Source organism: Poecilia reticulata, chromosome 16, assembly GCF_904066995.2.
Source record: "Poecilia reticulata chromosome 16, P_reticulata-male-v2, whole genome shotgun sequence".
Classification (NCBI taxonomy): Eukaryota; Metazoa; Chordata; class Actinopteri; order Cyprinodontiformes; family Poeciliidae; genus Poecilia; species Poecilia reticulata.
The window spans coordinates 16,388,894-16,402,558 of NC_088845.1; the positions used below are offsets into that span (position 1 = coordinate 16,388,894).

The following is a 13,665-nucleotide window of genomic DNA, read 5'->3' on the forward strand; positions in this document are numbered from 1 at the left end:
TGGGGATTGACTTTCCCTTTTTAAGCTTCGTATGCTACCTCTTAAGTTGCTATAACCTTCAGGCACCACAAGGAGGTGCTGTAAGAATCATGTGTCCAGCACCCCAAGCTTAATTTTAGTTTTGCCCTGCTTTATAATTTAATTAAGAGAACGTACTTGAAACAAATCATTGTTGTGTAACCTTGCAATCTGTGACCAACTGAGACGCAGAATACCAACGATGTAGAGTCTCTTCCTGACTGCAGAAGATTTGGCTTAAAGTGGAGCTAAAACAAGCCGCTTCGGACGTGTATGTTCTGGAGGCAGTCTTGCACTCTGACCCACCAAGGAGGTGTTGCACAACCAATGAAGCGACTCAAGGAGCTGACATTGACATGAGTGAGCCATGTCTTGCTGGGCGATTTCTAACACTCACATCTCATATTGCAGCGGTTCATTCACAAACCATCCAGGTTTGACATACTATGACTACAATTATTCATAGTTCTTTTTATACCGCAGCCCGTCTCTCCTCCCACTTTCTCCTCCCTCTCACCATTCCCTGTAGAGACGGCGCTACCTCACTCCGACTACTCACCATGGCAACATGGTAATCCCTGAACAGAAATATTCTCACTGCCTTACTCTCTTTTTTAGAGACACGGAGAAAAAGGAACAACATGTTCACACACACTCACTTACACATGGGTGCACAGAGTCACGCCTGCACGGTCATGCACACGCTCCGTTAGAGATGCTCATGCAACCCAGCACACTGGTGTTTACTGGTTAAGTACATATTACCACAAGACCATGACTTCGATAATTGTTGAGGATTCTTGCTGACTGTTCATCTGTGTGTGTGTGCGTGTGCGTGCATGTTGGTGTGGATTGAAGCATCAACTAGAGAGTGGACAATTCAGTCTGCGTGCGCTCAAGTTTGTTAGTGTTGGTTGAACGTGAACCTCAGCTAAAACGTCTGCTGAAACATGTTATTAGAAAATATCTCTTTGGTGCTTTTGCACCTAAAGTTATTCACTGTTCACCTAGGGTGCAGACATATATGGGCCTCATATGGGATACATAACAGCAACCAATATGACTCCCAAAAAGTATTTTTACCAATGTTTCCATCGTGTCCCTACAGAGGTTTACCCATGTAGTTTTCAGTGGGATCCAGGTGGCACTTGCAAGAAACACTGAAGGGATCCATGACCTCCCAGAGGTCCAGAGGAGGAGGAATAGATTCATATATGATGCATGGGCATGGGGGTGGGCGGTTCAAGTTACAACATACAGTGCAATGTAAAGAGCACAGAGGCTCTGAGTTACAGAAACTTTATTAGACAAAACATATCAACACAAAGACAAACAACAAAACGGGAAAAGAATGTTAAGAAATGAGAGAACAAAAACATTACATGATAGAAATTTAATCACATATCATCTTAGATACAATAACAGCACATGTATAAAGTGTTAACAATGTTTACAGTTTGGTTGTAGCCTACTTTTTGTCTTTTAGTTGTGCTTGCTGTTATTTTGCACTCAAAAAAGTTTTTCTTGTATATTTTTTTTCTGTTTTCCAGTGTTTTTTCTGTTATTCCCAACCACAGGGCTCCAATATTAGCAACTTCCTTTTTTAGCCTAAACTGCAGAGGCTTTTATTCCAGACGTGTTTGCAGAGTCACACATGCCAAAACACTTTCTGACTGTGTTCTTTGCAGTTTAATGAGAACTCCTCAGTTACACTCACTCTAATCATCCAATCAATAATGTTCATTCTCCTGACAGACAAAGAGGCTGGAAAAAGGAGTTTCAGGGCAGATCAATAGGCTCATTCACAAGTCAGGATACCTGTACATACTCTAATCAGGCATATTGATCTAGCAGATGGGGCTTAACTGGATATAAGCAAGCTAATTAATTATGTTGTCACTCTTTTTAGAACACTCCTTGAGTATTTTACACAGATCTTGTAGTGGCTACTCTATATACGTGATTCAATTTGACATAGAGGTTTGTATGCGTCATTAGGGTGGTCAGGTAATGTGATGTGAAGATTTTCTGTGAACTTATAGATAAAGCAATGAGTCAGATGCAACTTAGTGTAACAATAAATTGGCCATCTTCTTGTTCAGGTCACAGATTTACTTTTTGGCAATTTGATAAAAGTAGGATGCACTGAATATTAGTGTCTCAGTATTGCCTCAATACACCACTAGGTGGTGTATTGAGGCAATACGACCCACGGAGGTACACTGATCACTTACAAAGGAGAATATCCTGAAGTCTCATCCTGAAGTCTCTGTACAGATTTATTCAAATGTTTTATCAGAGAGTCACGTGCAGTGGCCTGCTAATGCACTTCCTTATATTTCCTTGGTCTTTTCATGTTTTAGTGCTGCCGCGGCACTGGATGCTGCAGGGTCATATGTTCTGCTCCTGTGAAAGGCAGCCTGTGAGAGCAGTAGTGATAGACCAGCTCAGGGATGCTGGAAAACACACAGCTGCTCTGATCCAGGGTGTAGCCCAATCCCTTGCTGCTCTTAGTCTGGGCCACAATGATGTGAACACAATTGTGACTGGTCCTGATGGAGCCAAACAAAAACAGAAACGAGAAACATATAAATAATACATATTTATGACTACACTCTCAAAAAAAAAGAAGACAATTTTACAAGCAGTGGTCCTGAAACTACTGATGTTGTAAACTAGAAACATCATCACTCCCCTAATGAGGCTGTGTATCTCCTGAGTTCAGTGAATGGTTAAATGGGGTTAATGATGTGAACTCCCAAGTGCATGAGCAGTGTACAACAAATGGGCACTGAGGCGCATGAAGACACACTATTACTCAAATCGCACACATCCTCTCATTGTCACTGCTCTATATAGTCTTGGTATGACTCTGGTAAAAGGAAAAAAAAAAACATTAATAATTGTTCCCCTTATATTTCATCTGAGGATAACAACGTATTAGAGAAATCTGCTGGTGACTGAAATCAGTCATTTTTCAGCTTGATCAGCCCTGACCTGTGACTCTTTTTGTGTCCTGATCAGTAAATGCATCACACATAGGAATTACGAGATCATATCAACAATGACATTTTTTACAGTGGACGCTATCACTCAATGAAAACACATTGCTACATTGTCAGGTCTTTTTAACACCAGCAGAGTAAAAAAAAAAAAAGCCACGTTAAACTCCGAATAAATTTTTTATAGATAATTTTCAGTTTAATCAGTCCTTATCATTGACCAGCTGGTGGAAAACTAAAGCAATCCAACGTTTTCTCCAATTAGTGAACACACAACTAAATCTATTAACTATAGCGCTCTTTAATGAAGACACAGTTACTGAAATAAACGGATACAAAGTTTGCTGTTTTCAGTGTCATAAATGTTGCAAACTATTTAAAATAAAACTCTGTGATATGGAGACGTGTCTGCGGTTTCTTCAGGCTTTGAGACAAAAAGGAGAGCAGGATAAAACAGGAAAACTGAATACGATACAGCAACATTACTCTGTTTTATACTTTTGAGGTCACAAAAAATGTCTGTCATTGAACACAACAGTTTTGCAAATGTTAGTATCTTCAAGTTAAATCAACAAACTGTAGCTTTTCTAGAATATCCACCCAAAGACTGCTTTTTAATTACTCCTAATTGGGATGTGAAAGTAATTTCACATTAAAAAAATTACTGAAAACAATTACTGAAAACTGGAGATTGGAAGTTGGTCACAAAATTCTGATTAGTTCATCTCTACTTAAAATATTGCAAAAGATTAAAAGTGATTGAAATGATCGGAAACAATCACTTAGAAACTGAACATTCTGCATGCTCTGCACTTACATACATGCATTTGCTTACTTTAGGGCGATGGAGTATTTACTAGTCCCTGATTCGCTGTCTCTGACCAAGAAGCTGGCTTCCCTGCAGCGCTGCAGCTGAGCCTCAGCCTGCTGTCGACTCACGCTGCCATGGTACCAGCTTGAAGAAATGGATGGAAGGGGGTGGAAGAGAAGGGGACGAGATGCAAAGAGAGTAGATCACTATCATATAACACAGCGACATACAGTCATCTGACATCTGTCAAATGTTATGTAATGATCTGATACAGATCATTACATATGCAAACACAAAAAAGGCAGAAACAGGGGAACATGAAGGATGAAAGTCAGCTGTAATTTACTGTCAACTTGATTAACTGTTTACAGTTTGGCAGATAAAGGCGATAGTCATAAATGTAGATGTAAAAGGGTAAAGTGACTGTGACAACATAGGTGGCTGTGCGTCGTGTTCAGATCCATAGTGTTGCTGACAGTAGCTGCAGGCAAGCGACCTATAGAAACACTAAAGTTATTCAAGCATAGCATGAAAAAAATAAATTCAAACAGGCTCAAAGCATGTTCCCCACATTTAAAGAAAGGCCACGCTTAACCATATAAGGACAGCTTGACAGGTTTACAAGTAAAATAACACTTTTCTGCCTGCCCTTCGTTAAGGTTCACCTGAAGGTTTCGCCCTGAATCCTTTATTTACATTTAGCGCCAATCCATGAGGGAGAGCTTTGCTTCTGGTAACAAACAGCTAAAATTGCTAACTTTTTGCAGGGTAACATACAGGTCCTTCTCAAAAAATAGCATATTGTGATAAAGTTCATTATTTTCCATAATGTAATGATAAAAATTAAACTGTCATATATTTTAGATTTATTGCACACCAACTGAAATATTTCATGACTTTTATTGTTTTAATACTGATGATTTTGGCATACAGCTCATGAAAACCCAAAATCCCTGTCTCAAAAAATTAGCATATCATGAAAAGGTTCTCTGAACGAGCAATTAACCTGATCATCTGAATCAACAAAGTAACTCTAAACACCTGCAAAAGATTCCTGAGGCTTATAAAAACTCCCAGCCTGGTTCATTGCAAAAATGGCAGTCTTACCATGGGTAAGACTTACCATGGGTAAGACTGCTGACCTGACTGCAGTCCAGAAGACCATCATTGACACCCTCAAGCAAGAGGGTAAGACACAGAAAGAAATTTCTGAACAAATAGGCTGTTCCCAGAGTGTTGTATCAAGGCATGTCAGTGGGAAGTCTGTGGGAAGGAAAAAGTGTGACAGAAAACGCTGCACAACGAGAAGAGGTGACTGGACCCTGAGGAAGATTGAGGAGAAAGGCCGATTCCAGACCTTGGGGGACCTGCGGAAGCAGTGGACTGAGTCAGGAGTAGAAACATCCAGAGCCACCGTGCACAGGCATGTGCAGGAAATGGGCTACAGGTGCTGCATTCCCCAGGTCAAGACACTTTTGAATCAGAAACGGCGGCAGAAGCGCCTGACCTAGGCTACAGAGAAGCAGCACTGGACTGTTGCTCAGTGGTCCAAAGTACTTTTTTTGGATGAAAGCAAATTTTGCATGTCATTCGGAAATCAAGGTGCCAGAGTCTGGAGGAAGACTGGGGAGAAGGAAATCCCAAAAGGCCAGAAGTCCAGTGTCAAGTAGCCACAGTCAGTGATGGTCTGGGGAGCCACGTCAGCTGCTGGTGTTGGTCCACTGTGTTTCATCAAGGGCAGGGTCAATGCAGCAGCTATCAGGAGGTTTTGGAGCCCTTCATGCTCCATCTGCTGAAAAGCTTTATGGAGATGAAAATTTTATTTTTCAGCACAACCTGGCACCTGTTCACAGTGCCAAAACCACTGGTATTACTGACCATGGTATTACTGTGCTCAATTGGCCTGCCAACTCTCCTGACCTGAACCCCATAGAGAATATGTGGGATATTGTGAAGAGAAAGTTGAGAGACGCAAGACCCAAGACTCTAGATGAGCTTAAGGCCGCCATCGAAGCATCCTGGGCCTCCATAACACCTCAGCAGTGCCACAGGCTGATTGCCTTCATGCCACGCCGCATTGAAGGCTGCAAAAGGATTTCTGACCAAGTATTGAGTGCATAACTGAACATAATTTTTTGAGACAAGGATTTTGGGTTTTCATGAGCTGTATGCCAAAATCATCAGTATTAAAACAATAAAAGACCTGAAATATTTCAGTTGATGTGCAATGAATCTAAAATATATGACAGGTTAATTTTTTATCATTACATTATGGAAAATAATGAATTTTATCACAACATGCTAATTTTTTGAGAAGGACCTGTATGAATTTAGCCTTTTTCTTTCTCCCTTAACTACATGTGATCTCATGACTTCCCTTAAGGAAGAAAAAGGAAATTTGCTGTATCAACATCCACAAGGCAAATGTAGGTTTATTTAAGAGGTTATGACATGGCTACGAGAAAACAGTCATTTCCTTAAACTTGCCCATAACAATCAAAGAAATAATTATAATATTTAAAACAGGAATTATTACAAACAGGGCTTGGATGTGACCCAAGGTTATGTTCTTACTACACACAGTGAGCAGAATGTAAATAACAGTAAAACTAATGGTTACATAGTCACAGTTGAAGAACCACAGTAAAGACTGCCATCTTGTGGTTGTTAAGTACCTATAACAACCAGGAAGACAAGTCAGGAAAAAGTATTTTTTTTGTCCAGCCATCGCTAATTGAACCTTTGCTGGAACTGGGTTCTTTGATAAAATGTTTTATATCACAAACACCTTAAGTGTTTCTGGCACAAAACCAAAGATTAATATGTGGAAAAACATCACATTCCCACTGTTAACCAAAGTGAGGAATCTGTGATGCTGTGGGCTTGTTTCTCTTCTGAAGGCCCTCGTTAGAGGGCATAGTGTCATCAACAGTCTGAAATACTGCAAGGCTTCATGCAAGAATATACTCCCTTTACCAGAAACATTTAAATAAATCATATTTATCTTTTTTGTTTAGTGATAATGATTTACATCTGGCCCTAAACTGGAACCATATGTTTTGTTCAGATAAGAGTAAGATGAAACATTTTGGTAATGGACACTATGTGCTTCTGGCATAAAGTACATGACGTGTTCACGTGGACAATGAAAATTAGAGAAAGTCTCTCAAAAATTATAAAATATATAAAATTAGCCTTCCTCCTTGGCCACCTGGAACCTCAGACTCAAATCCTGCAAAAAAACAAAAAAAAACAAACCTGGACCCAGGAATCTTGGCATACTGGGCAAAAAAGACTGGTAAAAATGAGGCTTCTTGGGCTTTTTACATTTGTTTCAGGAGTGCCAGAGAATGTTGAGGTCCTGTTATGCAGAACGTGTCATATTTACTTACAGGCACAAAACGACAGCTCTACAGCAGGACTTTCATATTTTTATTCAGAGGGACAAAGCAGTGACAAGAGAAGTCTAGCAAGGAGGCAGAGGATGTTATTGTCTTACCTCTGCTTCTCCAGGGGCAGACTGCAGTCCATTTTAGACATCTCCCCATCCAGAGGAAAACAGGGCGAAGTAGGTGATGGAGGGGACAGTTTAGTTGGACTGGACGAGGGTGAGAGGGGAGACAACTTGAGAGTGGGGTAAGAAGGAGACGGTGAGGTCAGAGGGGAGAGTTTAAGAATAGGAGAAGATGGAAAAGACGTGGAGGAGGAAGTTGACGCAGAAGTTGAGACGAGAGTCTTGTGGCTCCAGTTCCTCGCCTTCAGCGTCTGCTGCTGCTGCTGACGGCCAGAGGTTGCAGTATTCTCTTTACTGGAAGAGCAGTCCACTCCCTCAAACTGAGCTGAAACGAAGCAGGACAGATAATATCAACATTTCATAACAAGTCCTATCAAAGCATGCCAGGGATACTAAGTAAACATTTCCCTGGAAGTCCATTCAGAAACATAGTTTTGTTTCCTCTCTAAAGCAAACACAAAGCTGTTGTATAAAACTGCTGTACAAATGGCATTCTTCCTCCACGCCCCGGTCCTCCACCCTTCCTATCATCCCCTGCCTCCTTTCTCTACCTGACAATGCTCTGACAATGTCCTCCTTTCTCCACTCCCATGGCAGCTCATACTCCCCAGCCGGACGGACATCAGACTCTGGTCGTGTGACAGGGATCCACACGCCCTCGCTGTCGCCCTCCAGTCCGCCTTCGTAGGGCGTGTCGTAGATGTTAGGGGGCGAAGGTGTCCCATCCTCCCCCTTCTCCTCTTTCTGACCTCGGTCCAACAAGACGCACACTTTCAGGAGGTCTTTGGAGCCCCGCCGACGAACCTCTGTCATGGGACAGAGTCAAGAATTTCTATTTAACAAGACTGTAATATAGGGCTATGTGCAAACTCATTGTCAAAGTTTCTGTTCAGTGTCAGGGTGCGTTTGAACTGTTCTTTTAGCGTGGTGGGATGTTCATACTACAAATAACTTCAATCACAAGTCACTAATTTTTGCTAATCCTGTCCAGTGAGATTGGTGACTTGTCCATGGCGTCTTCGGACTGAAAATAGGCACCAGCATCCCTGAAACCTTCCAAGGACAAATTATTATAGTTATAGGAAGATAGATTTTCTCTTATCCAAACTGGGTCAAAATTACCGCTCTGGGCTCAATCATAACCATCTCTATTCGCTAGTAATATTTGATCAGGAAAGCTTTCGCAAGATATATCATGACTGAACTCACATTGACTTCACCAGACATTTTTCTTGTTATTATAGCCAAATAGACCAATGATCGCCTTGCCTGACAGTAAAGCTATTCTCTGAAAGACATTTGGTTTGTTCTGGTGGGGAGCAGCAAATTTCAATTAGACCTACAAATGTAAATTTTGGAACAGTGTTTAGTCATCTCAGCAGAGAATGGCACTGCTGTTGCAGTCATGGTAGTTTCCGGTCAGAGGTAGGTTTCCAGTTTTTGAAGTTAGTTAAGGGACATCTGTTTAAGTATTAGTGAAGATTCATGGATATTTCTAAGCATTTATGTGAAACATAGGTCATGTATGAATTAGTCCAAAAATCCCGTCCAAAATTTATATTTGATCACCTAATTCTTGTTTTGGAGATGTATCAGTGTTGCCTGTTAACTGTGACCATTCCGACTAAATAAGGAACAGTTCCAATACATTATCAAAGATCAATAGAACATTTCCAAAACACTATATTTTTGTAAATAAGATCAAATAAGGCAAATTAGGAATACATTTATGACTGACTTTGTTGTTCCATTTTTCAATTACATAAGCAGAGCAACGTGATTATTTTTATATTCATCCGAAGACAATTATCTTCTTTCTTTTACTAAAATGTACTAATTGGGCACTGCTCGCATGCATCTTGTTCGGGGGAATTTTACTTATATTTCCTCGCAGCCTGACAGGTAGCCTGTGTGTCTGCACTATTGTGTGACCAAACAATGGAGTTACAGGAAGAAAAGGTCAGCGCCGTTGCTGATTGGCTGGGTGACCGCACCACTTCCTGACTGCTGGGAAGTGATTGGGTTTAGGACCGGGACCAGGAGAGAAGTGGTGGTGGGATGTGAGGGGTGGTGGTGGGGACGGGGGACCCTTTGGATTGTTGTCACACACGCGGGGGACCATGAAGTGTTAGATGTGTCTGCTTCTGTGTGTTTGTATGTGTGCAGGGTAGTTGGAGTGCAGGGGCACATTTAGAGCCAATGTTCTATCAAGAGAATGGGGCAAAGGAAACAGAGGCAGGAGACAGGAAGCTGGAAGAGGAAGCTGCACCCATTGTCCCTGCACAACAGTGTTACTATAGCAGCCGCCGGCCAGGAGGAAAGTCTTTGCACAGACAGAGGGTATAGTTTGGCTCCAGGTCCCTTTTAAAAGTCATTATTTAAAAAGACGGTGGGACAGGGTGAACAGATGTAAACAATGTACTGTTTTCATGTGAGTGAGTTTTGACTTATTCTGTTGAATCGTTTTCAAAAACTCATTGATGATTAAAGAGTTGAACAGGTGAACACTCATTTAGTCAGGATGCCACCTTAGACTCTGAGGTAAAATTATAATTGCTTTAAAAGATGTCTTAACTCAAACTCACCTGTGATGATGACCTGGGCATCATATGGCTCCATGTAACCATCGTTCACCCCTGCTCTTTCCGCCTCTCGCTGCTCTTTGGTCTTCTCTGCATCAAAAGGATCTGCATAATCCTCCAAGATTATCAACTGTGAAAAGGGAGAATCAAAATGAAGGCCTGCTATTTCTCTGATGAAGCTTTTCAGAAGAGAACATTAGGAATCCAGGACCCAATGAGTGTGTGTGATTGTGTGCGTGTGCGTGCATGTGTGTGGTGTCCATAACTGAGTGACAAGTAATAGAGGGACAAGCGGAAATGTTTGTGCAAAGAGGTCAGTGCATTGTGTTTGCCTGTTTGATGTGACACAATGCAGTGAAACTACATTGTGTTCTTTTGAGAGGGATGGAAATTGAATATGAACTGAGGTGAGGAGGGAGAACACAAAGAAAAACACTCAAAACTTTATGAACTGATGCCTTTCAATCTAATGCTCCTTTGTTTGTTTCTGTTTGTAAAGAAAAAACAACTATCTCTTTTTGTGTTTGCTTTGGTTTTATTTTAACTTGAAGATCTAGAAATAACAATGACAAATAATTTACTTGAACAATGGCCCTTAACCAGCTTCAAAAATTTTAATTGAAAGAAAATGCATTTGGTAAAATTTAATGTTAGTTTTTGTTTGTTTGCTTTAAATAAAGAACATTGTAAAAAAAAAAAAAACACCTTGGATTTTTGTCTGTTTTGATTATGTTTTTTAGAAACTGATATTAAGAAACAGCTATGTATATAAAAATGACGTGCGTATCCCTTTTGGTTTTATTTGCAAAGCAAAGTCAATAGAAATTATTTTTGGTACATTTAAAATCACATTTGGTTCACTTTTTTCTTTTTTCTTTTCATTGTTTCCGTTTTATTCGCAAAGAAAACGTAGGAAATTTTTTAAATATCTATAGGTTTTGTTGGGGGGGTTTCTAATTCAATTGATGCATCTTCCTTCTGTTTTGGTTCAGTTTTTTAAAGAGAGAGAAAAAAATAGTGGATTTTTCTCTGCTTCAGTTTTGTTTCAAAGTAAAACCTGTAGTAATATATATATTTTTTAATTCCTCTAATTCTGGTAGCTTTTAGTTCAGTCTGTAGTGACTCACCGTAGTTTTTATGTCTGACTTTCCCTTCTCGTTCTCGGATAACTTCTGTTCACTTATCCCATCGAGTTTGGGGGTCTTGTCCTGCTTGTCCACTTTGATCATCCTGCTGATGTACGCCTGTGCCAGACTGGAGCTCCTCACCGGACGGTTTTCTTCTGGCGCCCCATTCTCAGTTTTGGAGTTTTTTCGACCTTTCCCAGTGGTCAGGCTGTCCCAGACAGTTCCTCCATAACCTGCGTTTTTGCTACCCAGCTCTGTGGCAGAGTTTTTCCTGTTTCTCCCAGCTAACAAACTCCCCACTCCTCCATCTTTGCGCTGATTTCCCTTCAAACTGTCCCGTGAAAATGTGGGCTTGGGTCTAGTTTGTGAACCCGACTCAGAGGCAGAACGGACTCTCTCAGTTCCATTTTTCAGGTTGATGGGGAAATCTCGGAACCATTTTGCCATGATTGCACTTTTCCGAGGTTTTAAACGCCAATAGATCCGTGTTCTTCAACTTTTTCTTGCATTAGGCTAAACTTTGCCCATGCGTAACAGCTCCAACTTTTACGCACGCTTATTTCGCCTACTTTGACGTCGAGATGACTTTGGTATGCAGTTATATCTAGCGAATCCAACTGTACCAGTGTGATGGTTTCTTGCCCTGGAGACTTCCTGAGGCTCTGATGCGTTCTTGGACAGGTTTTCTCGTCAGAGGCTGTGCTGCGGTCACTCTGCACCTGCAGCGACAACTATCCCTGCAGTTTGAAAAGCAGCTTCTGCAGAGCGAACACCCGAAAGAACTGGAAGTTTTTCTTTGAACTCAGTACAGATCCCATTCCCAGACCGTGAGATGCGGGTGCGTCCAGTCAGCCAGTCAAGAGAAGTGATGAGATGGAGAGACAAGCTGCTGTGAATGGATAAAGCTAGAGTCGTGGGGAGGAGCTGTGTGGAAGGGGCGGTGTGGGAGTGAAAGTCTTCAAAGTATGTCCACAGTCAGGTTGTGTATTGATATTGTAAGAAAAAAAAAGGAGCAATAATAACCAGTTAAGGTCAGCGTCAGAGTGCTGAAGGCCTGTGAGAATCTACTATGTGGGATTCTGCAGCACCTCTCCAACCTGGGACCATGATTACCTAACAAGCACCATTGGAACTGTACTCTCCCCATTGCATTTATTCTGCACACTTAGTATTTTCAACACAGAGTTAAGTCATTACTTGAAATTCGGCAGATGCTGAGTGTATCAGAGATGTCTGAGTGCAGAGAGCTGGTTGACTTGCTTTTTCACACGGTGCAGGGATGATAAATCTGGATCTGAACTTGACAAAAGCGATTATGTAATAAATTTCCAGTGAAACGGAAATATGTCAAGCATAAATGGAGAAGAAGCGGAGTTTGTGGAGAGATGTGCCTTACCGTCACTTCTTGGGGAATCAGTTGTGAACCCATCTTCAGTCATCTGTTGTGGTAGCATTGAAGCTGAACATGCTGATAAACAACACTGGCTCTGTTCTTGGGTGTGGTTTTGAGTCTGGAGATGTTTGTGCAAAGCATGTTGCTTCACTGGTGAAGCCCTGAAAATAATCTTTACAAAACTATAATCCAATAATGTCTGTAATCAGATAATTTACTTAAATCTTTAACAACAGTAGACCATTGGGGACCTTTCCCAGCCTCTTTTCACCCAGGAAAGACACTTATTAAATTGTCTTCACTCAGGAATGACTCAATGCCCAGGAAGCAACAACTTCAGCATATTTTCCTTCCACTAAAGATAGTAATGACACTTCTGCGGACACCCAATGTTGATTAAATGTATCATTCTTCAGCATTAGGTCATGGCAACAAGAACTGTAGATGTGAAACTCTTAAGAAGAAGGTTGCGTGTGTAGTAGTTTATTGGAATATTATTGGAATATTATTTTATACACTGCCCATTTATTGAAATTCCCACTGGTGTGCTTTCAAATATGTAATTGTGTGATTGAACAAGTTTTGTGTTCATGTATTTTTCCTGTCAAAAATCTTATTTTAGGCTTCATATTTGTTTTAACTTCTGTTCACTTTAAGTTTTATTGTAAATCTAATATGTGTGATGTATTGGGACATCACACATATTAGACACAGAGGACAAACAATCATGCACACACACTCTCACACCTAGGGGCAATTTGGAAAGGCCAAATTGTGGGAGGAAACCGGAGTACCTGGAGAAAATCCACAAATGCACATGCAGAATCCATGCAGAAAGACCGGGGCCGGGAATCGAATCCAGAACCTTCTTGCTGCAAGGCAACAACTCTACCAACTGAGCAGCCTGTATTGGGACAGTGGTGCATATATGAGAATATTTGCGCCATCTAGCGGACAAATTGAAGAAGTAGTCATTCTATAATTAAATTGCGTCCACCTTGAAAATCATCGATGTTGCAGTTCATCCTGCAACAGATATTGTCCATTTTAGTTCACTTGTGGTAATTTTTCAAGCTTTCAAAGTAAATGTCCAAAAAGTGTTTAGAACGAGCTGGATGATTGATGTAAGGGTTTACCAATGAAGAGATGGCTAACACATCAAACCCCGCCCATTCCAGAGGATTGGGCCAATCAGAGAACTCGATTTGATGCGAGTGG

General features: G+C 41.0%; 1 protein-coding gene across 1 annotated transcript; it reads right to left on the minus strand.

The window, feature by feature from the left end:
* Positions 1–1,301: 1,301 nt before the first annotated feature.
* she (Src homology 2 domain containing E) lies at positions 1,302–11,939 on the minus strand. The gene is made up of 6 exons (XM_008431703.3): positions 11,055–11,939; positions 9,931–10,057; positions 7,897–8,151; positions 7,331–7,670; positions 3,856–3,975; positions 1,302–2,570 (listed from the first exon to the last, which is right to left on the minus strand). The coding sequence occupies exons 1-6, from the start codon at positions 11,499–11,501 to the stop codon at positions 2,378–2,380; spliced, it is 1,482 nt and encodes a 493-aa protein (XP_008429925.1). The 5' UTR covers positions 11,502–11,939; the 3' UTR covers positions 1,302–2,377.
* Positions 11,940–13,665: the final 1,726 nt, after the last annotated feature.

Bases quoted from the DNA above. Each gene is read 5' to 3' on its own strand.
- she (XM_008431703.3), bottom strand. From the start codon at position 11,501: ATGGCAAAATGGTTCCGAGATTTCCCCATCAACCTGAAAAATGGAACT. The intron at 8,152-9,930 runs GTGAGTTTGAGT...GTCCCATGACAG, and splicing joins TGCCCAGGTCATCATCACAG to AGGTTCGTCGGCGGGGCTCC. The intron at 2,571-3,855 runs GTAAGCAAATGC...TGGCTCCATCAG, and splicing joins AAATACTCCATCGCCCTAAA to GACCAGTCACAATTGTGTTC.